Source organism: Nanorana parkeri, unplaced genomic scaffold (assembly GCF_000935625.1).
Source record: "Nanorana parkeri isolate BGI_ZX_2015 unplaced genomic scaffold, ASM93562v1 scaffold20, whole genome shotgun sequence".
Taxonomy (NCBI): Eukaryota; Metazoa; Chordata; class Amphibia; order Anura; family Dicroglossidae; genus Nanorana; species Nanorana parkeri.
Genome location: NW_017306288.1, coordinates 3361882 through 3387258, shown reverse-complemented (window position 1 = coordinate 3387258; position 25377 = coordinate 3361882). Strand labels below are relative to the sequence as shown.

General features: G+C 43.5%; 1 protein-coding gene across 1 annotated transcript in view; it reads left to right on the top strand.

The window, feature by feature from the left end:
* Positions 1-25377, top strand: part of ARID4A (AT-rich interaction domain 4A) — an 89355-nt gene that overhangs the window by 41491 nt on the left and 22487 nt on the right. Inside the window, exons 11-15 of the mRNA XM_018562177.1 lie at positions 10901-10973; positions 16739-16833; positions 16928-17025; positions 20234-20471; positions 21573-21817. Of these exons, the coding sequence (XP_018417679.1) occupies positions 10901-10973; positions 16739-16833; positions 16928-17025; positions 20234-20471; positions 21573-21817 (749 nt within the window). The remainder of the gene's footprint in view (positions 1-10900; positions 10974-16738; positions 16834-16927; positions 17026-20233; positions 20472-21572; positions 21818-25377) is intronic.

The window sequence follows — 25377 nt, the reverse complement described above, 5'->3', positions numbered from 1 at the left end:
CGACCTTCATTCAAAGAACCGCAGCCCGCCGTCCTCGTCCCCTCAAAGCGCCGCTGCCTGCTGGACACCGTCGCAACCCGCTGTCCTCGTCCCCACCGGCCATCCTCGTCCCCGCCGCTACTGTAGCCTCCGGTTCTCTTCCCTTGAATACATTTATCAAGGGGAGAGAACCAGAACCACAGCAAGTGCCGCTCTCAGGGAATCTGCCGCTCCAGGCAAACGCCTTGTTTGCCTCGCGGCAGATACGCCCCTGGGAATAGCACATTGAGTTTGTATGGGAATCTCCCCCAGTGTACTGTTGCTGTACGTTAATATCATTTACAAACTCCCATCTTTACAACTAGGTGCTGTCTACATAAGCTTTAAATAATGACATGCTGTATTGGATGAGTCCCATTCACCAAGGGACTGAAGGGAAAGCAGTAATCTAAAGAAAGTGTGTATATGCACACCTAAAAAGCACCGTAAAGGAAGATGGACATTGATATAGATATTACACATTGACACTCTTTCACGTTTCTGAAAGTCAACAGCTTGAGTGAAAATGTCCCCACAGGATAACTACTTGAAGTCCGCGGTGTTAAACCCCCCTCATGTCCAGGCCATTTTTCAGTATTCAGCGCTGCGGTATTTGACATTTAAAATAAAAAAATGCTCATGCTGCATTTTATAGTGCTTCGTTGAGCCCTGTTCTATACCCCATCTGTTTTCCTCGACATCCGCACATTTGCTGCTCATCTGGACAATAGGGAAATAGATAAAGGGGGCTAAAAAACTGCATTAAAGTATAACTAAATATGTTACTGGTCAAAGGTGTTAGAACTCCATTCTACCACTATTCATACAGTTTTCTTTACATTTAAGAAGTTCAAAGCACAGTGAATAATCTGAATTAGGTAAGCAGTAAACTGCCATGAGTTTAGGTCTTTGGTTTAGAGCCATGACAATAAAAGCCAAGGTGTTGGTTAATACAATTTTTCCTACACTGTCAAAATGTACTTTAAAACTGGAAGAAACGGACGGTGACAGATCTACTAGACCCAAAGCCATGATTGAATCAGTTTCTGAAAGTCAACCACTTGAAGTCCGCGGTGTTAAACACCCTTCCTGGCCAGGCCATTTTTCAGTATTCAGCGCTGTGGTACTTTGACATTTAAAGTAAAAAAAGTAAAAATAAAAACCGCTGTACTGAAATGAATTTTATACCATTTTTTTAGGGACGCATGGAGCTTTCTTTTTGTGGTATTTAATCACCACTGGGGTTTTTTTTTTTTTTATATATTAAAAAAAATTAAATCTGTTTCCCCTATATTAAATGATTTATTATTACCCAATTTTTTGCTAAAATATAAACAGGGTCACGTCGGGTAAATAGACACCAAACATGTCGAGCCTTAAAATTGCGCGCGCGAAACCTCAAACTACAATACTCAAAATTGGCCATAGGCGACGCTTTAAAAGCTTTTATGGCTCATCAGTTTAGTGTTATCAGTGATTGATGGCCCTAAAATGATTGCTCTCACTCCGACGTTTGCGACGATATGTAATATGTGTAGCTCAATTGGCTATAGCAGCCAGAGGACTGACAGGTGAATGCGGAAGTGATGTATTACACATCACTTCTGCATTCAGACCTCGGAGGGAGTTCAGCAAGGAGGAAGATGCTGATCTACCTCCCATCTTACCGCCTGACACCCTCCCGAGCCGGTCCCGGGCCGCAGATGGGCTAGAAGGTGAGGGGTCAGAAGGGGGGGCGGCGGCCCCGAGGGGGGGTGCGCAGCCAGACAGCACATACATACGATCGGCAGGCTGTAGAGCCCTCCGGATTGAAGGTGAGGGGTCAGAAGGGGGGGTGGCGGCACTCGAGGGGGGTTGCGCAGCCAGACAGCACATACATACGATCGGCAGGCTGTAGAGCCGCCGATCGTATGTATATCAAACAGCTGGTAACGGCTGTAAAGTATAGAAGGGTTTTTTTCTGCCGGTGCGCACTAGGGGGGGTGCACAAGCAGAAAAAAAAAAGATGTTTGACGGCAACATAAGACCTCCAATTTCAGATTTGATTAGTTTAGTTGGCAGTAAAAAAAACCTTTACTAAAATTGCACAGCAAGAATAAAAAAAGCTTGCCTGGGCCAGGAACCACCACTTCTGGTGGACTACTGAAGACTGGAAGAAGGTCTTCTGGATCAATGGATGAAAATGTGAAATCTTCTTCAGTTCATCACACTGCGATTCTGTACATTGTTGAGTAAATGTGAAAATGGTTCCTCTGGGCAGGCTCAAATCACAAAGCTTTACAGTCACATGACTAAAATGAATACTCTTACTAGGGATACACCGATGCCGGTTTTTCGGTATCGAGTACCAATATTTGTTTTTGGGTACTCGCCGATACCGGAAGTCCCATTATGGAAGCCAGGCAGCGTGTAATGTCTCGCCACCTGGCATTAATTAGCAGGAAAGCTGTCTCCATTCTCCTCTGTCACCAGGTGACAAGGAAGCAATAAGCCGGCTTTCTTGCCAATCAGGAAGCGTGTGTGTGTGTGGGGGGGGGGTTAATGACTCACTGCCTGGCTTCCTGATTAGCCAGCTTCTCGACCAATCCAGAAGCCTGGCAGTGAGTCATAACACAGCACCTGGCTTCCTGATTGGCCGGGAAGCTGGCTTCATTCTCCCTCATCACCAAGCAGGAAGCCGGGCACCATGTCATGACTTGTTGCCCAGCTTCCTGATACTGGAAGTACTTTCCCAAATAATCTGTATCGGAACCAATACCGATACTAGTATCAGTATCTGTGCATCCCTAATTCTTACCCTTTGTGCTTGGCAAGATGATGACCCAAAATGCACCTCCATGCTATGCAGGAGCTACCATAGAAGAAAAGCTTAAGATAGTAGTCTTCAGATCATGAAATGGAGTGCACAGTCTCCACTGTTGGGCTGGTATGTGGGTGAAGGCAAAACAGTATGCAAATGCAACCCGCTTATGAGAACTTCTACAAAGGTGTTGGGAAGTAAGTTCAGAGCAATATTTCAGTTCCATTGCAAATGTGTGTTCAGTTGTTATGTTTGCAAAAGGTGGCTACTTTGAGTCAAAAATTTAGATTCAATTTTATTAAACAAAACAATTTAATGATTTCATTTTTACCTCCAGTTGTTTGTTCTCCAGGGTACATGGAGACTTTAAACTGTACATGCTTATGTATATTGTCTTCCTCTTGTGTGAGGCAGTGGGTAAAATTGCAAACTTCTGCATAAATATAAGACTCGCTAGTGTGCATATTCGCACCCAATTCACAAACGTTTTCAGGCGCACCAATAAGATTCAAAGCCATGCACGCTCTTCTAAAGGCAAATGGTTTCCCATGCAATCTGTGCTGCGTGCGAAGTTTCACATGCTGAAATGCCACAAAGTGCTTAAAGCAATAAAAGGCAGGAGAGTGTTCCTGGAGCGTGTTGCTGTACTTTCATTGATACAGCTAGACAAGTTATCAGGAACCATGGTTAGCCGGGATATGCATTGCCTACCAAATTAGGCACAAAAACATCAAATCTACATTTTGGATAACGCTTATGGCTGAAAATTGAATAAAGGATAAAAGGTATCACATATATAATATATTGCAGCTGACCAGACAAGCAGTTCTGTCCTGGTATAATCGCTTGTGGGAAATGTTCTGCTGTATGTATACTTCATAAAGGTTGAGAACGCCTTCATGTATAACAGTCTACCTTGCTATCATTGTTGGTTCCTAAAACATTTTGTTTTCAGTTGGCTGACAACCGTACACACATGAAGTGTACATCTGGGTTCTAAACTGTGCTTATTTATGATTGGGTAATGTGAGGTGGCTTCTCTCCCCTTTTATTGGTAAGAAAACCCTCTTCGCTCAGCTTAGATATAGTTTCACTTTGTTGCTTGTGGCCCGGGCTTCTGGGCTACCAGCCGCTTTTACCCTGTCAAACGAGAGCAAGTAGTGTGGCTATTAAAAGCATTCCTATGGAACAGGGTTCAGACAGGTGGGTATGGTTTAGTCCTAAAGTCAGGCTGCTAGTAACAAAGTCAAAAATCAGTTTTGTTTTTAGGTCTGGCATCATGCATTGTATACTGTTTGCAAAAGATTAACAAAAAAATGATTTACTTAGGCCCCATTCACACCTATGCGTATTGTAATATGCGCGTCTGTCACGCGACCGTCACGCGGTTTTTTTTACTGCGATTCACGGTAAAAAAGTCGCGCGATTCCAAAGGCTACTTGGCAGTATACAAATGGAAAACGCCCTACAAAACGGACCAATACGCAGCAAAAAACGCTCCGGGACCTTTTCATGCGTGGGCCGTTTTGTAGTGCGTTCGGGACGGGCGGAAATACGGACAGGTGGGAACGATACCATTGACTACAATGCTATTTATTTTTTTGACCGTTTTGTAGAGCGTTCATCGAGCGTAGGACGCGCTACAAAACGGTCAGGTGTGAATGGGGCCTTAAAGTTTCTTGCAGAGAGATCCTGCCAGTAAAAGCACTTCGTGTTGCAGCACTGAGCCACTGCCTCCCAATTCCCAGTACCGTTGTCAGCCTGCTGTTTGAACACCCCCTCAGATTGCTGTTGGGAATCTTTTCGGGCCAGTCTTGATAGGATGGGCGCATGGCAGACCGAGAAAGTTGCTAATTGTGGGCCAGTGGTTTAGTAGCGTTGGCCTGTTACAGGAAGTACTGTTACTGGCAGGATCTTCAGGTAAGAAACTTTGCAAAAAATTCATAGAAAATTATTTGCTTAAGAAAACGGTACAGAGTAAGGCAAAATGCCAGACCTATTGAAAAATACATTTGGGAGTTTGCACACAATTTAACCTGTTGCGCCCCATGCACCTCAGCAGACCTAAAGCATCATTGCAGTTGCATAAATCGGCTTGTAGCCCCAGCATCAGAATTCTCTCCAAGACTCGCATTCACTTGGCTCTGCAAACTGTGTGCAAACTGTGAAAGCAGATTTTGGCAAAGTGTGTTTACTAAAGTTGTTTTTGGAACTGTGGTGGCGAGTGGTAAATGTTAATTTTCATCTGCTCTACTTTTTATCATTTTTGTTTTTTAAAGTGATATTAAAGTCAAAAGGATTTTAAGCTATTTCAAATGCTGATTAAATCACTTACAATACATGCTGCTGCTTGATGTTTAAAAGTTTGTTTCCTGCAGAATCAGCTAGTCCCCTGAGCACTGGTCCTGACTTCCTGTTTTAGGGTGACTCCTTTCTCAAGCAGAGTGCTTTGCAGTCACCCGTGTGTGTGCGCTAGTAAGCTGTGCGTGCGCGCTAGTAAGCTGTGCGTGCGCGCTAGTAAGCTGTGTGTGCGCGCGCGCTAGTAAGCTGTGTGCGCGCACGCTAGTAAGCTGTGTGCGCGCGCTAGGAAGCTGTGTGTGTGTGCGCGCGCTAGTAAGCTGTGCGCGCGCTAGTAAGTTGTGCTGTGTGCGCACGCTAGTAAGCTGTGCGTGTGTGCGCGCTAGTAAGCTGTGCGTGTGTGCGCGCTAGTAAGCTGTGCGTGTGTGTGCGCTAGTAAGCTGTGCGTGTTTGTGCGCACGCTAGTAAGCTGTGCGTTTGTGCGCACGCTAGTAAGCTGTGCGTTTGTGCGCACGCTGGTAAGCTGTGCGTTTGTGCGCACGCTAATAAGCTGTGCGTGTATGCGCGCTAGTAAGCTGTGCGCGCGCGTGTGTGCACGCGCTAGCAAGCTGAGTGGCGCTCCACAAACAGACAGGCACAGCAAATCAAGCTACTCCCCGGCCCCCTTTTCCAAGCTAGTAGATGAACAGTTGTGATCTTGTACTAGACAGGAAGTTCGGGGAAGCTGAGCTGAGAGATTTGGAAGCAGCTGATTAGAAACGTGATGATTGGCCAATGTATATTTGTTCCGGATTAATTGCTGAAAAAGTTTGGGAGTTGAATACTACTTTACTACTTTAAGTTTATTAAATCTAAAGTGATTATTTAGCAAAAGCTGTTTATCAAATGATTTTGAACCCATAAACCTGTTGACATTTGGTGCATTGTTCTGCTTTTGCATGTTTTTTATAGACTTTTTTTATTTTATTTTTCTCGGCGTGTGTGTGTGTATATGTAGAAGAATCCCTCACCAAGTCCAAGAATGAATACTGCAGTGAGCTGACTGGGGCTGTCCTAGTGACCAAATGACTTGCTGCTGACTTGTTTACAAGCCTAGCACCGGCTGCCCACTTTAGAAATGTGGGGCCCCCGATCAGACACAGTTGTCTGTGTGCAGTTAAGTAGCAGACAAGGAAAATCCCTCAAAGTTCTCGTAGCAGTGAAAGGGACGCTCTGTCCCATTTGAGCTCGTAGATGTCCTTGACCCCCGGTGCCCCCAAATGACCTCATGCATGTCACTTGCAGTTAACTTTTTAGGAGGAACAACAACAAAAAGTAAGGGATGACTTTCTGGCTAAGCTTGTAACGTTACTCCTTTTGTTTTATTACCAGATCCGCTGTAGCCATTGTATGAAGACAATATCCTATTTTTTTCACATCACCACATGGCAGATTGAGGGGAGTACAGCACATAGCAGAAGACTCGATTGTGGTTATTGTGTCTGGTTGTGCTGAAACATTTTTTTTTTTCCCCCCTATACGATTGCTGATGGGATTTTTTTCTTTTTTTTTTGTCTATGTGAAAACACTGCTTTCTCCCCCTACTTGGGGGCTGCCTAGAGTGTTGCCATGGAAACCTGGTGCTGGGCATAGAGCACGCATGCTCTGCCGAGACAGGAAGGTTGAGCAGAGGCTTGGACGGCTGCCAGGGGAGGTTCGCCAGATGCTTTGAAAACGGGGCTGTCTTTTTCTTTTCTTCATGTAATGTCTGATTTTTCCCATACGGGAGGGAATGCAGGCAAGGCTGCAAAGTGTGTAGCTTATCCTGGGCAGGAGACCCAGAGCACAGGCCTGTGTTAGGAGCAGCTCAGACACACACGCCTGCTAGCTAGGATATGCATGAACAATTCTCTTTTTGAAAGGGAAAGCTGTGTCGGTAGGTAAGCATGATGTGATGTTATTTCTGCTGTGCCGATGGGGAGAGAGAGGGGGGGAAGAGTGCGTGGGCTTTTTCATTGTATCCGCGACTCCGTATACGTAATTTTATCTGGTCCGTGGCAGTACAGTTGGACAGTGAAAATATGCTGAGGAGTGAGCCTTATTAATTTTTTTAGTGTGGGTCTCAAAAGGAAGCATGCAAGCTTCCAGCAGAATGGCATGCACAGAGTGCTACTGACATGGGAAGGCAGGGCATGCTAGCAGACAATAAGTGTGCTGCCATTCCCTTTTTTTCCTACCTGTTTAATAAAGAGATCAGGAATGATCTGCCCCCCTTGTCACTGGGTGGGTACTCGCTCCTGCCTGCAAATCATTAAACGCTTCGGTGCATTGCTTATCTGTGCATGGGCGTTTAAGTTCAAGTCGACCTGCAGCATAGGAGAACAGGAAGGCCAAGCCAGATCACAGCCTCTTAAGGAGTTGGGTGTGCAGCACATCGGAATAAAGACCCTTTTTAGTGTAGCTTTGAGGGCTCATGGGCCCACATGCATGCGGTTTGCAAGGAAGCATTTCCCGTGACTAAGAATTGTTTGTTGAAAGCTGTCAAACATTTGTGCATGTCAATAAGGAAATACAGTTTGCATGATTTACTGTCTGTGGACTGCCACAGTACGTCTGCAAGGGTTTTATCCCTGGCTTGAAAGCCATCTATAGAGAAGGGGGTCCGGAGTGTTATGAAAAGGGACAAGGGGGCTTTTGCTCTGTGTGCTCTTCACGCTGTCCTATTGAGAATCTGTGCTGCCTAGCAGTGATCTGGTCATATGTTAAGCAGGTGGGTGTGTTTGAGACAGAAGCTTCATTTCGCTAACAAATCCTTCTGTATATTCTAGTATGGAGCTGAATGAACGTGCTCACTGGTGTGGGATGGCATGTATTCAGCCATTTTTTTCCTGCATGCTGTACTTCCTATTGTGCATGCCATTTCCAATTAATGTCTCCTCTTATGACTAGCCTGCCTGCCTCTCCTCTGCTAATACAGCACAATGAAGACAGCACACAACACATGGACAGGTTTTATGCAGCTGTGCATTTGTCTATTGGTAAAATAGTACGGTCGGTGCAAAGCTATACCCAAAGGACACATCAAAAGCTTAGGAATATCTGCCAATTTTGCTAAAAGCTTACTTTCCTGTGCATTGACCAACCCCAGCAGGTAAAGTGACAAATATTTCCCTTTCTTCCCCCCGCCAGCCAACCCCTCCCCAACCCCCCGTGCTCCTGGAAAGTTCTACCAACAATTCTATCATAAATACAAACATTTATCAGTGGCCTTTTTGTATACAGTAGGCTCAATACACAAAGCTAAAACACAAAGTTAGGGATAGTTATATATAAAAAAAAAGACCCATTATTTTCAGCTGAATCCAATGATATTTGAAAATCACGTGGCTGAAAATAAAAATCCTTATCTCTGTGTAAAGCTTTGAGAATTGAGCCTAATGTGTTCATTCAATGCCTAGTTTATTCACGTACCACCATTGCAATGATTGTATTATTTAGGTATAACTTGTACTGTTGCCATTTAATCTGCTCACTAGCCTTGTTTGGGCTGTAATGACACATTTAGGAAGCCAGTATAAAATCAGGATATTGTCCTTTCCAATGTGGCCACTGGGTCCCAGAAAAGCCGACATCTCCAGTCCATGCATTAAATCAGCATATGTTATATGCTACAGCAGTCACTAAAGTAAGCACCCATGACCTGAATTTGTTCTTCCTAAGACCTAAAGTCCGACCCCCGTGTATCCTTCCCCTGGGTACTAGTTGGATTCACAGCTGCTTTGAAAGTGTCCCTCCTAAATCTAACTGGTTTCTAAGAAAATAACTTTAGTTCTTGGTAAGAACTTTGATCCATTACACTCATAATGAAGATGAGCACCCTCAATGGTACTAGGGTACAACAATTTGGAACAGGCTTGCATTATACCAAGCAAACCTTATTCTGCTCTTGGAATAATCTCATAGGCACTTGTTTAAACAATACCTAATAACTGTTGTTTCCCCATTGCCACCAGTCAGTTTAGAACTTCCAGATTTCTTCAAGAATATTTTCAGTTGTTGGTTGAATACGAGTAGTTTGGCAACACAGACGGTCCTGACTGTTTCAGGCGCAAGGAATACAAGTATGTCACTTGGTTCTCAAACCTGTTAGTTTGGATGGATGTATTGCTGTCTATGGAGTAGCTAGGCAGGCCTGCTTATCTCCAGAAATGGGGGCCTAGATTTGGGCCTCACACTGTCTTGCCTGCCAGAAGGGCAAGCTGACCTGTGATGGGGTACCAGGGTGAGTGAATATGCTGAATGTGAAGCTAGGTAGAAGCTGGATCCTTGCAAGGGAACTGGTAGTTGGACGAATGCTGAGAGAAGTTTGGTAGCTAGCTGAGGTTCTTTTACATACACTGATGCCAGGCCAGGCTTGAAGGCTTTATGAACTGTATAGGTGGGAAGTTGATATGGAGTCTGTACTGTGTTCTGGGTTTCTGTAGCCCTTTCCACTTGCTACTAATCAGCCACAACGCAGAATAAAGTTTTCCAAAGTGATTGGGCCCAAATTACATTGACACCCCGCATCCAGTCAAGGATCACTGAGGAGAAATACTCTCTCCTTGCCTTTCGGAGTCAGGGGGTGCTTCATGAGCAAATATTGGCACAGCTCATTCTGAGGAGTGTGCTTTCCGGCACATCACTCCCCCTTCTGCCACAATGCATCAAAACTGGGCTTGAATTTGATCTTTAAAGTATACATTTATCAATATAAATGACAAAGTGACCAGACAAAACTAGGCGTAAAACTACAGGAAGCCATCTTTGTAGCCTGAGTAAACCCTGAAAACAAAAGTCTACTGAGAACTGAGCCTTATGTACAGTTCAATAACAAATGTATGTAGAAAGCTGGGTTTTACAGGAAGGGTTATAGCTGCAATCCACATTCCAGCATTAACTAACACATGGTTCAATGTTGGATTACCGACCACCGATTTGTAGAAGATGCCCACCTTAGTCTAAGTGGTAATAAGATGTGTATAGCCGATTGTTACCAGAATGAAGTTGAATTCTAATGGCTACACTAAAAGTAATATTGTTGAGATCTCTTTGTTTTGAAAAGAACTATACCTGCTGAAATGGGCAGTATGCTAGTATATTTGGTAACCAGGGCTCTCCCATCTGCACTGTATTTTTGCATCTTATGACATATCCTAAACAGAATGTTACCAAAATTTCAGATGCTGGTGGTAAGTTATTCTATAGTCACACAGCTTTGTGTGCATTGATTATTAAAGGAGTTGAAAACCTATGAGTTTATCTAAACATGACTAAGTATAACATCACAGGAACATTGAACCTTAAAAGAAACGCAATCATTTCCAATAGCTTTTTACCGCAGAATATATTGAAGTGCTGCTGAAATTATTTCTAGTGCTTGCCTTACAAACAGGCAATCTTCTTGTGATTTCAACCAGCTTTCGGATAGGAAAATATTGAAATGGTTCAAGTCGTCCTACAGACATCTGTGATGATGCAGAATAACAATGTTCAATCTTTGCCTGTGAGATATACGGCAGGACTTGATCCCGGTGGTTGAAGTGTAGACATCTGTGTAAAAACAAACTGCAAATAGTAAAGCAATTCCGATAAGTGCCTTGCCATACTTTTCCTTCACAACTCCTTTAATGTTATTAAAAAACCCAAGAAAATGTACTATTGTTCGAGTTGTAAGTTGATCATTGTGCTTTCCATGCAATACCATTGAAGATATTCATAATTTTGTTTTAGTTTTCTAATATATTAACTTTCTTTCTATTGTAGCCTGAAGAAGAGGCAGACCCTGCAGAAAGGGACAACTTCCTGCAGCAGCTTTACAAGTTTATGGAAGACAGAGGTAAAATACAACCCAGTGTAAAATCATTTTTGAATCTCTGCTTTAAATCAGAAGTGGCAAGACTCCAGCATGAGTATGCGGAAACATCTGTTTTGCTTGTGCTCTAATTCATTCACAAATAATAAAGCAGGTATGGGATGGTGAGCCCTTCACTTACAACAAGAGCAATCACAGGCTTAACCATCTGTGATTTAATTAGTAATGTTTACATCTGAATTGTATTTAAGTGAACCTGCCATCTACAAAAGTCTAGTAAATCCATGCAGTTGGGTTTTGCTTGGCACTTTGCAGGTTTCATGTCTCCTTGCAAATTTTGTTAGACTTTGCACTGCCGTACTGAATGAACCTAGTAATGGAAGCAGCTATTTTCTGAACTGTCACGGCACTAAAGGTTGGTGCTATGCTTGGGGTACGAGACCGCCTGTGCATTGAACAATACAGACCTTTAATAGCAGTTTATAAGGGTGGTTTGAGATAAATTAAATGACTGAAACCATGTACAAGTAAGATAAAAGCGGTCACTAATTAGTTGTGGCTGGAAACTGTCTTGTAAGTATTGTATTAGGGATGCACCGATACCGGCATTTCGGTATTGAGTACCGATATAGGAAGCCAAGCAGCATGTAAAGACTCCCGATTAACAGGAAAGCCTCCCCCGTGCTTCTCGTCACTGAGTGATGAGAAGCATGGAGCCGGCTTTCTGGCCAATCAGGAAGCCGGGCACTGTGTAATGACGTGGCGCGAGCTTCCTGATTGGCTACAGCTCGCGGTATACTGAGCTTAGGGTAACGGGAGGACGCTAGTTTGTATCCTCACGTTACCCTAAGGAGAACTATGGGGAAAAGCCCTGACCCCATAGTTCTCCTTTTTAAAAGGTATGCAGCAAGTAAAATTAGATCTCCGCAACCACTTGTTTACTTTGGGGTTGGCATCCCAAAGTATTAAAGCGAAGGGTAGTTGGGTAACCAGCATACTTTCTTTTCTCTGAATGGAATCAGCTATGGTAGCCTTTGTATTCTTCTAATAACATATTTCCTTGAGGTTCTTTTGGTTCACTGGAGGTGCTTGATTTTAAAATCTAGAAAACAGCTTGATTATGCAACTTTTCACTGATGTTTGATGAGGGGTTCCCACTTTTATACCAGATTATACACTTCCTGCACTAATATCCTACTACAACTAGTGTGATACAAAAAAATATAGAGAGTGCAGCTTGTGGGTATAGCAGCTGGTTGAAGTGGTGCCTGCTAGTCTGCATTAGATGAAGGAACCTGATCTTCCATAGCAAACTCTTCTGGTTACAAAACTTCAAACTTGCAGCCATGAAGACCATTGAGACTGGAGATGATGTCTGTCTTCATAAACTCACTGAGACGTAATGAATGGTAGGAAGAACTTGCTTAAGGGTACAAAATGACTACTATGGCAGAGTAATTTGCATGATCTCTTACCCCACTGACCTGTTATGTGAAAACACTTTTTTTATTGCTTCATAAGTTAACCTTCTAGAAGTAAAGAAAGTCTTCAGCAGCCCTAACTTTGACAGATTTAGCAGGCAGATCTGATGCCATAATGATGTTTAGTACCTCCTGAATCATGAGGGTCACAGTAAAGGAGATGGTCACATGATGGACACATACAAAGAGATGTCATTTTAATACCTTCTCCAATCATTAGCGCCTCACACTATTCAATAAGATATCTGTTGGCCTTAAAAGTGTTTCATGCAGCATCTGAAAGGATACAAGAGACCAGGATTTGAGAAACCTTGTCTGGGAATGTTCTTTTGATTTCTTCATAATCAGGCATCTAGAGCTGAAGGACAGAGCGCCCCTTCCATGTGAAGAAACGTTTATTATATGAGAATAAAAAGTATCACAGTATACAGTACTCACGATGTTCCAATAAGGAAAGCTTGTACTGTAGTAATAATGATGCCAGAAAATGTGCATTCAATCCTACTCGGGTGCACGATCCCGGTCTCCTGTACACTAAACTTGACACTGTCCCCTTGGTGCTAGTGTACATGAGACCGGGATCGTGCACCTGAGTAGGATTGAATATAATAAAGGTTTCTTCACATGGAAGGGACGCTCTGTCCTTTGTATTTGATTTGAAGGATTTCTCGGGTCCGGTTTTGAGCAGAATTTTTTTATTGTGAACATACTAGAGCTGTCATCAGCGCCGAGAGAGAGGTTTTTGGTGACTTTCCTTTGACTTAGTTCTTACATGTCTACTTTCACTTTGATTTTTTAGAGAAGTCTGATTAATTCATGATTTGGTATATGGATGTGTAAACAAGCCTGCTGATGTTAAAAAAAACGATGTAGATTTCTGAAGGCAGCTTTCTATCCTTGTTTGTCTTTATTTCAGGTAGTACGTTTTGTGGCTCTAAATATAATTTCAGAATTTCAGATGTGAACTCTAGTTAGTTGCATACGATTTGCATAGTTTAAAACATTGTCAAGTTGGTACACGTTGGAAAAAAGGTTTAAGCAGAAATACAGGTAAAGCTGATGGTTCTCCAGTATGGAGCTTAGTCCAAGTCTTTTATTATTTACAATGAAAAACCTTTGAACAGGAAACTAAATATCCGCAATAATGGATTGTGATGGCCAATTGTGGCACTTATGGGCCTGCCAGGCCAGCCACCTGTATTGTTAGAGGAACAATGGAAGCAATTGTACAAAAGCCACATACAGGTTCCTGTGAACTATTGCATAGTCCATCCCAAATGTTTGATGTCCTGGTGGATAACTCGGGATATGCCAACCTCAGGATTTATCAGCTTTGAAAGTTGCCGGCAGCCCACAGAAGAGCAGGTGGTTGGCACTGGCAGATAAAGTTTTTTTAAGATGTCAGTTTTTTGTGCAGATAGTCCGCCTGTGTGTTGACATCATTATTCATAGCTCAGATGCACAAAGGCTTTTGCATTGTTGAACGCTGACGCACAAGATTTGAAGCTGTCCACTTTTTGGTTTAAAATAGAAAGCTCATTACGTCCCACAGCTTTCTGTGAGTTTGAAGATGAAGTATTTTTAACAAAATGTTTTTATGGACTTCCTCTTTGAACTGAGGACACTAGTTAGATATATGGCACATCAATAAGACTTATTTATATTCTCTTGGTTTGATATTTTTATTATGTTTTAAAGGATTTGCAAAATCATTTAGCTATTCTTGTAATTTACATGCTGCATAGACAGGCAGGTGACACATCTATTACTTGGTTCACCAATACAGCCTTATTGTATTGGGCAATGAGTCGCAATCATCGCTTCTGGTCTGTGAGCTGGAAGTTGATCCAGGAACCTCTAAAATGAACTTTTGTCTATTCGGTGCCTTGTGAATCACAAGACTGGCTCACCCAGTATTCATAGTAAAATATAATTTGTCACCTGTGTGATTTGTATTGGTTTGCATAGAGTTCAACTTTAAAATAGAATACTGAAATGATAAAATGTTAAAATAAATATTGAGCGCTCAGCATTGACCCAATGAAATTGGTCTCAAAAGGATCATATTCCCCATGTGTAATGCTAGTTTGTGTTTATTCATTAGTGTGTATGTTCAATGTTTTTTACCTGTAGAACAATAAGAATGCTTTCCAACTCTATCTTCAGAATCATTCTTTTAAACGCTTGCAGTATGATATAAATGTGAAAATAAAATGTTCTGGTTGGTTAAAGCTGATTTTTACCAAAGCTTCAGGTTTGCAGTAATGAAATTGAGGGACCGGTACCTCTCATCAACCTGATTTTGGTCTCTCTACTTTTTGCAGTGGCTGCCTCCAGGCTTCAGACTGTAGAGGCTGTCCCTCACCCATTGACCCGACCAAGGGCCCATGCCACGGGGGTGCTCGGCTCCCCAAGGCAGTGACTTTGTAAGTTTGGTCGGTCTGTGTGGGGGCACTGAGCTGTTTCTTTACCTCATAGATTTGGGAAGATTCCTTTTTCTTTTTGTAATTGACAATTTCACTTACACTAAGGCAACACTACAAATGTCAGATCATCATTTCTTTTTTTGTTTTCACCCAGAAGTGAAAAATGTTTTAAAGCTATCATCAGTGAAAAGTCTAAAGCGGTGCAGCAGCTGAACACCTCTACTTTATCACTTAGCAGTAGACTTTTCTTGATGCAAAAATGATCTACAAGCCATGGGACCTGACCGTGAATATTAACATTCATGTTGCAGATTTTTTTACACCCATCCTGTGGCCTTTAGAGCCTCTAAATCTTCTTGAATCACACTAGTTTTAAGTGAATGTTTAAGTGAATTTCAGGTGAAAGGTATGTCATGACCAGCCATCTGGAAATGCATATTTAACTTCCTCCTGCCACAGGAAATTGATATATGCTTTTGTCTATAGATATACAATTACATTAAATATAACAGTTAACTGTGACAATAATTGAATGTATTAAGACTGAACAGACACTATCTGAAGTAGCTGTGCATGGAAACCAATCAGCTTCTCGCTTCCATTTTGAAAGCTTAACAAGCGTAAGATAGAAGCTGATTGGTTGCTGTGGACAACTGCTCCGTATTCTGTCTGCTCCAGTTGTAGTAAATACCCCCCAATAACTTCACCACGCTGGATGGACTTTCTTATTTAGCCATTTTTAACGGGTGTAACTCGTTACACTCAGGGCTGGTGCACACCTCGGCGGTCAGGAGTCGCCCAGGTGTGCACCGATCAAGCTGTGGGTGCCATTATTTTCCAATGACACCCCAGTCGCGCCGGGCGGATCGTGCGGGATTCGGCCCGTGCTTCCAAACACGATGTGCCTTTTTTCTGCGATACACGACGCACGGCTGTTTTAGCTGTGATAGTGTTCGGAAGCACGGGCGGAATCGCGGTGGGAAACTGCGCAATCCGCCCGGCGCAACTGGGGTGCCATTGGAAAATAATGGCACCCACAGCGCGATCGGTGCACACCTGGGCGACTCCTGACCGCACGGCAATCTGCGCGGAGTCGTGCACGATTGCCGCACGGTGTCACCAAGGTGTGCATCGACCCTCAGACTACACATTTTGGTAGGTTTTTGGGTTGTGCAGGGATAGATGTTCTGGTCAAGGGCTGCCAACAGCTCAGGTTTTTCAGTTCTCTTGAGGCTCATAGATGGTTATATGCAGCTTTGCTTTTAAAAGATAGAGGCAAATAGTTCACTGTTTGTAGCCCTTGAGGACTGATATTGAGCATTGCAGTTGATGTGGGGAGTCCTATGTCTAGGATTTCCCCCTTATCTGTTTACTATCTGAGTGGATAGTAATCAGTTTGGGCATTTGGCTGTGGCCCATACGTGTGCATATTACCTGTAAATTATGTCTGAATTCACTTTATCTAGCAGATAATCAATGCTGGATAGCTGTACCTGTAGAAATTTAGCAATTGTTGTAGTGGAAGCAGTTGGTAGGTGTTTGAGAGGTAGGGCATCATCACTGGGGTTTTCTTCTTGGCCTTTTCCAACTTTTCTGTTTTTGCTGAAAGTATGGGGGAACCTTCCGAATTTTCAAATCTATAACTGTAAATTTGAAAAGCCATTTCATTTATTTGTGATAACTTGTCTTTTTTTTTTTTTTTTTAAGATGAATGTTTGGTATGAGAAGTTTGCATGCTGCCTCCCTTGCAGTCAGTGTTTTAAAAGGAGGACTCTTACTATGAATTGACTTACACCTGTTTAAAATTCAGTTATTTTACAAGGAATCCAATGTTTTTGCTGTCCACATATATTTTGTAAAATATTTTCACCTTTGTTTGCAGGAACCCCAATTAACAAGCCTCCAGTATTGGGATATAAGGATCTGAATCTTTTTAAGCTTTTTAGGCTCGTCTATCATCAGGGGGGTTGTGACAATGTAAGTAGACTTTACTTTTTTTGGTTAACTGTGTTAAATGTTTCTCTCCCTCACTCTTCAAGTTTTAAAATCAAATTCTCTCCTTTTCCGGCAGATTGAAAGTGGTGCTATATGGAAGCAAATTTATATGGACCTTGGCATTCCTATTTTAAACTCTGCTGCATCCTACAATGTAAAAACAGCGTACAAAAAGTAAGTGCCTGGGGGAAGAACAATCTGTTTAATCTGATGTGAAGGACATTTTTTCTTTTTGTGTGGACAGTGAAACAAGGTGTGATGTCATTGAACCTATACTATAATATACTTTTTTTAAATGTTGTTTTCAAAATTGTACAGTGTAAAGAGTTACAATACAAAATACAACAAAGGTGAACAAAGATTGAAGTCCAAGCTTTTAAGGTGCCCATACACCTTACAATTATCTGCAGATTTTCTGTGGTCAGATAGAAAAAGTGCAACAGATTGGCCGAGGTGGAGATTCCTCCATCCACACAGTTAAGTGTAGATGGAGGAATCTGTTGCACCTTTTCCATCTGACCACAGAAAATCTGCAGATAATTGTAAGTTGTATGGCCAGCTTTAGGCATTGTTTGAAAACAGGAATAAAATCAGGTGTTCATAGAGTAGTCTAATCTATTTAGGCCCAATACAACCAGGGTTTCCATGTGCATAATTTCATGAAGATGCACCTGTGCCCAGACTATGGTCATTAATCTTTTTACGTAGTAACAAGCAGTAAAAGGGCAATTATCTAGACACGAAGGGGAAAGGGGGTGGTCCCACTGTACCCCGTGACCCCCTTTTATTATTCAAGCGCTGCTTTCAGCGAGTCATTACTATCTTTGGAGTGTTCCTTATCTCTTTTAAGGTGTGGCTGATTCCTCTGCCCTCTTGGCTAAGTTTTTGAGGCCACCAGCGAACTCTCGTGCCTTTTCTCACAGATTATCTGATCTGCCTGCAGTTTTGGTGGCCTCTGAGCCATCGGATGCTGAGACTGTCTGTTTCTGAGTCGCTGTTATTGATGCGGTGCTGACCACTCTGAAACTAGAGGGTCAGCCTGTTGCTTCTGCAAGTACTATTCCTAGTTTTGGGTAAGACTGCAAAGACTTTACTAGTGCTCACGCTGTTCTATATCTTCTTTAACAGCAATGGAAAACACTCTGACAAAATGTTGTCTTTCCCCAAAAACTTAGCCTTGCACCTGTTTGTCCTGTTCTTCACCCCATCTTTCTTTGTGACCGTACTTTGCCAAACCTTGGCTGACTGGTCAAAGTCCCATCAGAGATTTTACCACTGCTGTGGGTGATACCATTTAGACAAAAAGGTTGTAGCTTTAAGTTACCGTTGTGACGGACTGCTAAAGGCTTACCGTCTCATTTCCCTCATGGGTCTCCTGTCAGTACATATGCACTGTCAGTACATATGCAGAGGACAGTTGGGTGTTATTGCTGGTTTGCGGAACCTGCCCTGCATCTGTGAAGCATCTGATTTGCAGGGGCCTTCAAGGGACAAAGTCTCTTGGGATCTGCTCTTGATACCACTTAACTACACTGCTACCAAGTGGCAGGAGTACTACTCTTCATTGGGGAAAAAAGCCAAAGGAACACACTGCCAAACTTCTCTCTTATTATTGGTTAAGAAATGTCCTTTTTGTTTCTCTATTCCTACACCATCTATGTCCATATCCCCCCCCCCCTGCCTCCCGAACTTGGCTCCAAGTTCACCTGCAATGTTTAGGCCTCAACGTCTGCCAAATCCTTTAGATAAACCTTTTGTTTTGTTTTTTACACATTTCTCTAAACTGATGACTTGTGGGGCTTTTTCGCCGTTTTATGGACGCACACAATGTTTAACCTGGACAGGTTGGGTATCTATTTACTAGGGATGCACCAATACCAATACTAGTATCGGTGCTGATACCGAGTATTTGGGTGAGTACTCGTACTCGCCCAAATGCTCCGATACCTTTCCCGATACTGGAACTTCCAATCAGAGGGAAATTTCCTCTGACCAGCTGTGACACGAGGAAACATGGACCCGGGAAGCTGGCTCCATGCTGATTGGCCTGATCCATGCTGTTTGGCCGGCTTAATGCTGATTGACTGAGAAGCAGGCTTCGCAGCCAATAAGTGTCGAGCCGGGCAAACAAATCTGATAATATGGTGACACGACCCCCACCCTGCAGACAAATCATTCCACTCACATAGATCCTTAGCAGCAGTCATTACCGTACCAGTCCCTCGGCCAGCTGGGCAGACACCGCTCTCCAAGCTCTCTGTGATCTGCCGTCTCCTGTGTGCACAGCGCCCACGTGATCGGCCCTCAACCTGCTACTGCGCATGCACAGGATTTCTGAATGTATGAGAGCGCTGGGCAGTCTGCGCGTGCACAGTAGCAGGCTGAGGGCCGATCACATGGGCGCTGTACAGACAGACGTGGGCAGATCTCGGAGAGCGGTGTCGCCTCCTGAGGAGGGAGCATGGAGCCAGCTTCCTGGCCAATCAGGAAACCGGGTGCCACTTCATTACACAGTGCCCGGCTTCCTGATTGGCCAGGAAGCCGCATGGGGACGGCTTCCCTGCTAATCGGGAAGCCGTGTGGCGAGTCTTTACACTCTGCCCGGCTTCCCGGCTAATTAGGAAGCCAGGTGGCGAGTCATTACACGCCGTCTGGCTTTCTGAATGGGACTTCCAGTACTCGGTATCGGCGAGTACCGAAAATAGAATATTGGTACTCGTACTCAATACCGAAATACCGGTATCGTTGCATCCCTAGTCTCAAGGATCAGGTTCCAGTCTGTCCGGTCAAGGTGATTCTTCTTGATCTTTGAGAGCTTTTTGGGCTTTTCAACAGCAAGCAACTGTCTCTAAGATTTGAAAGGCTGCCCCCTGGTGTTCTGTTCAAACATTCTTGACGTTCTACCAGCTTGGGGCATAAGGTTCTTTTAAGCAGCTCTGAGAGTAGCAGACAGTCCCTAGTTCTTTTTTTTTTTTCTTTTCTTGGGCCTGTTAGTGTTTCTCCATTTTGCCCACCCCTGAGTTGGACTTCTTTTTGGACATCCTGGAGGTAAAAGGTTTCTTGTCTCCTTCAATGGACAATAAAGAAAATAAGATGTTTTTTTTACTTACTGTAAAATTGTTTGCACAGGAAACTTCCCATGTTATCAGATCACAAGATTTCAGATGAGAAACACAGGTATTTTTTGAATTTCCGGACCAAAAGGGACCAGATAACAGAAGTTCCTTTTTGACATTTACATGTACTTTATGCTGCACAATATAAGCTGTGTTTTATAATTTGACAGTGTCAACAAAATTGTGCACAATAGCGTTCTCTTTATTCACATATCCATCCTTCTGTGAGTTGCTAATAGTATAATATGTTGTCCTTCCGATTCCAGGTATTTGTATGGGTTTGAGGAGTATTGCCGCTCTGCAGAAATTAAGTTTAGGACTATTCATCACAATGATCCCCAGCCAGTAGAAGAGACCCCAACGCAGGAAGAATCAATGGAGAACAGCGAGCAGACCGAACCTGAAACCCCCCCTGTCAGTGTTGGCGTCAAGGAAGACGACGACACAGATTCTAGCAGCGACAATGAAAAAGAGGAGGTTGAAATTGAAATGAAATCTCCAAGGGTATGTTTTATATGTGCATGAAGTCTATTCCTCAGATAAGATATTTATTAATGATGTTTGGTTTTGTTAACTGTTTCATCAAAAAGCTATGTGTTGTAAACTCATACATAGACCTTCCTAAAGGACCTGTAGACCTAATCAAAAATGACTGTTTAAAAAAACAAACATCTTAAATGTAATATTTACTGCACGGAAAATTAGGTTCACATCTAACTGTTGTGCATCCTATTTTTGTTCACTGAATGTCATTTTAGGCTGCATTTAGCGATGTGTTGGGATACAAATGAGCTGCAGACCTGGAACAAGCATGTACATATCAAATGTTGTGACACCTCTTATACTGAAGCTTGTTCTGGGCCAGTGACTCGCTAAGCAATGGTACAATGCGAATGACTGCTTCACAGCCCCAAACATTCAATAACAAGTTGGCAGTGCCAGCTTATGTACAGTGGTACCTCGGTTCGCGAACGCTTCTGTTCACGAACAGGAAGTTCGGCAAAATTTTGCTTCCGTTCGCAAACTCTGCTTTGGGTGACCAACACAACCGCAGCCATCTTCCCTGCTCTGACACTGGTCCTGGCTCCCTCCTAGTCGAGTTCGCGGTCTGATCACAGTTTGATTTGGTTCGCGACCAGAATTATGGAAGTTCGTGAACCGAGGTACCACTGTATTTGTATCTCAACAGATGTTTAAAAGTGTCAGTTGATTTTTCTTTTTCCACTATGGATTTACTACATAGGAAGCCATCAGTATGTTATCAAAATAACATTTGTGAAAGCTTCTTTAATGTTTTTTAAAACGATTGAGTGGAATTTATCGAGTGGAGCAGACAGAATTTGCATGGCAACCAATCAGCTTCTATCTTTCATTTTCAAAGCTTAACTGAACAAACTGAAGAGAGAAGCTGAGAGAAGCTGATTTATTACTATGTGCAACTGCTGCAGATTCTGCCTACTCCAGTATAGATAAATTCCCCCCATTGTATTCAGCTCACTTATCATATTTGTAGATGGTATTTTTAACATTTATGGTGGTAATTTCTTGTAGATTGTGTGCTTTTGAGCAACTGCCATTTATGAATTGCAACCCTTTTTCTATTAGGCGAGGCGAAGACCTGTTAGTATTGCAGACTCATCGACAAAGGACCTGGAAGACTCTGAGAAAGGAAAAGATAGCAACAAAGAAAACAAAGATGTAGAAGAAGAGGAGGACAGGCCTGAGGAAAAGGAGAATGATACAACTCCTGTGAGAAGAAGCTTAACTAGCAAAGGGAAGGATCAGAGGAGTCCGAAACCGGAAGATTCTGAGAGAGAATCCGATGAGGAGGATGACAAACTATCTGATGTGTGAGTGAACTCACTTTGTTACTTGCCTTTTTGCTTTTAGTTAGTGTGCCATTTTTCTGAGACAAAGTAAAGAAAATATTTTGGGCTCCTGAAAGGTGTGGGGAGTAAATGGCTTATTTGATAATTAAAGGATGCAAAAAAAACAATGCAGGAAGTTAAAGCATTCCAACCCGCAAAATGCCCGGCTTTGTGGTTGTTTTGTAGTTTCTGGACTGGTCTGACGTTTTTTTTTTATTTTGCCAGAGTTTAACCTTTTGGGTAATACTTATGTCTGCAGGGGGATTAAAGACTTCTGTGTCCCTCGTTGGACTTTAAAGAAAGGGATTAAAAGGGCAATACCAAAATCCTACTTTTCAACTGCATAAAAAGTTAGTTATTGAAGGTAGAACACCGGCCAAATCCATTTTATGTTGGGTTATATTGTAGACTTCATTAAAAACCTGATAGAGGTTCTAGTTCTTCTCCACTCCATCAAGAACTTAAAATAATTTCTTGCTTGAGTTCAAGTTTAAGGTAGGAGGAAAAGCGAAGGTTCTGTTTAGTAGGGAGCATCTTTATTAGTGATGTTTTTGTGTAACTAGTGTGACAGGACAGTGCCGTGTCACTATGGGGATTGGTGTGTTTGGCGCCCAGGACTCTCGGCCAGAGGGGCTGAGAGGGTCCAGAAAATATATAGTATTACGGGGAAGGAGCTTGGTTTCATGTTCTTTCCGGGTTTTCTGGAATATAACTGGGATCTGGGTCTCTGGAGATTTCTAAGAGTCTTGGGCGGGATGAAATCTCCAGTCCTGGGGCCAGGAGCAGCCAATTGCCAGGCCAGACTGTCCAGGTGACTGATAACAGCCATATTAAGAGACTTGACAGATGGGAAGAGGCAGTCAGGGGTGCAGTCGCACATGCAGAGCGTGGGAGACTGTGTGCATGTGACGCTGGGGTCTGGTTGGAGAGGCCAAGAGGGCCTGTGGCACACGCGTTGTGTGGGCAAGGCCAGGAGGGTCGGTTGCACACGAGGTGTGTTTCGAAAGGTCGGGAGGACCGTCATCACACAGGGAGGCGAAGCTGCTGGGTGTCTGGCCATGAGCAGGCCGAGGCTCCTAACCCTGAGGGGGGGAATTGTGAGGCGAGAGTGATCAGCTGGAGCTGATGTATGAACAACCTTCTGTATTGCTGAAAAACTTTGGGACTTGTTCATGACAAACTGGTGAGACACAGCTTTATGTTTGCCTTAAAGTGATATTAATGCCTAACTTTTTTATTTTTTATTTCTCCTTTAAGGAGACCCTCCTTTGCTGGAGGCTGTTGCTTTTATTCCTTAAAAGTGCCTAATTCCTCGTTTTCTAGTGGCTCCCTGCAGCAAACTTCCCCCCGCCCTTTGCACGGGTGCCACCATAGCTTTAATGGAGGCGCTCGTCCCCGCTAGTTTCCGCAGTGGCTCTGTGCGTCCATAGACACGCAGCCCTGTGGCAGGCCACGCCCCTTCCCTCTTTGGTTGATGGCAGAAGGTGCCTATGGCTCCTCTGCCATCAGTATCCTCCCCCCGCAACCCGGAAGTTCGGGGAACGGAGGATCTCTTCGGACCGGTGGCGGAGACGAGCGCAGCTGACAGGTAAGTGTGTAGGAGACTGAGGGGGACTGGGGTAGAAAAAAGGTGCCGGGCCGTTTTTACCTTAATGAAGAGAATGCATTGAAGGAGAACTATGGGGTCAGGGCTTTTCTCCATAGTTCTCCTTAGGGTAGCGGGAGGACACAAACTAGCGTCCTCCCGTCACCCTTAGCTCAACTGAGACGCTGGAGCAGATCCCGACATCGATGTCGAGATCCGCCCAGCTGGCTCTGCCTTTCTACAGGCAGAGCCAGCTGTACCCGCCCCCTCCCTGTCCTTTACGCCAGTCAGCACTGGTGGGTCGGAGCGGGGAATCCAGCCCCTCCCCTGTCACGGCAGAGAGCAGTGACAGGATCGAGAAGTGAGCGAACGCCGGTATGTGTTCGCTCACCTCCCGATCTACTCAGCTGACCTGTGACAGTCTCATTGTCACAGGTCGGCTAGAACTATGAGGTGAGTGAAAAGCACTCGCCTCATAGTTCTCCTTTTTAAGGTAAAAAAATGCCCAGACCTTAATTCTACTTTAAGTTATGCTGAAGAAAAGCTTACGTTTGTGTTTACCATTCTGACTGCCCTGAAGAGGACAATAAAAAGCCTTTGTTTGTTCAAACACCCTCTGTGCGAGTGCTCTGTGGGCTCCCCAACGTCACACTAGTTGGATTTGATCAATAAGCTTTTCCTTTTATAGAGTGTGTGCTGTACCTGGTATTAATGTAGAAAAATGCATTGTGACAGGTTGTTTTCTCATTTCTGTCGAATGCAGCGCTGAAGATCAATAAAACCTTGCTTACTCGATAGAAAAACAGCAGCGTGCTTGTCAACCTGTGTAAAATCCAGCAATTTATTAATCCTGGTGTAGTCTCAGGAATGTATGAGGTTGTTGATGTTCTCAGGACTGGCAGTAGAAAATAGCACCTTCAGAACCTTATAATGCCCTATCTGTAAAAAAGTAACTCAAGGCAATTGGACTTGCTATAATGCTACAGCTATTTACCGTTTATCTGAAAGGAAAGGGTTATCCGCTTTAAAAGTAGAAATCTTCACCAGCACACCATAGTCATGAAAGAATAGTTTCCTTTATTCCCATAGCAAAATGGGCATCATATGGCAACTTTGAATTGAGAAAGGTATCCTGCGCTGTTCCATTACATCAGCCTGCACAATACTTTTTTTCCTATGTGAAACAATTCTTTCATTGCTAAGGTGTTCTGGTGGTCATGTCTGCTTTTAGTTACTGTGCTGAAGCCATCCACCAATTCACTAGATCGCCCAGCTTAATATATGTGGACAAGCTTGTATGGTGTGTGTGTGTGTGTGATGGCATTACTTCCCTGTTTGTGGACCGTGTTAGGCCTCATTCACACAGCGTAGAGTGAGGCCATACAGATCAGTGTGGCGTGCACGGCCATATTGGGCCGTTCCTGGGAGGGACAGGTGCAGCGTGTGATTGCACGCAGCCACCTGTTCGTCTCTATGGAAGGACGCGGACTACGCAGACCCAAACTGCACATCCGTGCGGGTGGCCCATACTCGATCCTGTCTGCCTCGGACACCTGCACGGATGTGCAGTTTGAGTGTGCGTATGACAGCATACGGCCGCGTCCTCCCATAGGGTAGAACAGTTGGCTGCATGCTATCACATGCAACACTTGTCCCTCCCTCCTTCTTTAAAGCTCCACTCTACGCTGTGTAAATGAGGCCTTAGTGTCAGTCACTCAATTTAAAAGTAGCAAAACTATCCCCTTTTCCCCCCACTGACAGAGGGGGAAAAAAATTACTCTTTCCCCGTCTCTCTTGTATCCAAAGAAAAAAGAGACGTTTTGCTTTAAATGTACTTTCTTTTCTTTAGATGTATTTTGTGATCTGTGTAATGTAAATGCTTGAAGATAGTAAGGGTTTATTCAAGCATAGTAACCCAATCTACAGATAACCAAATATATTGGGACATTTATAAATC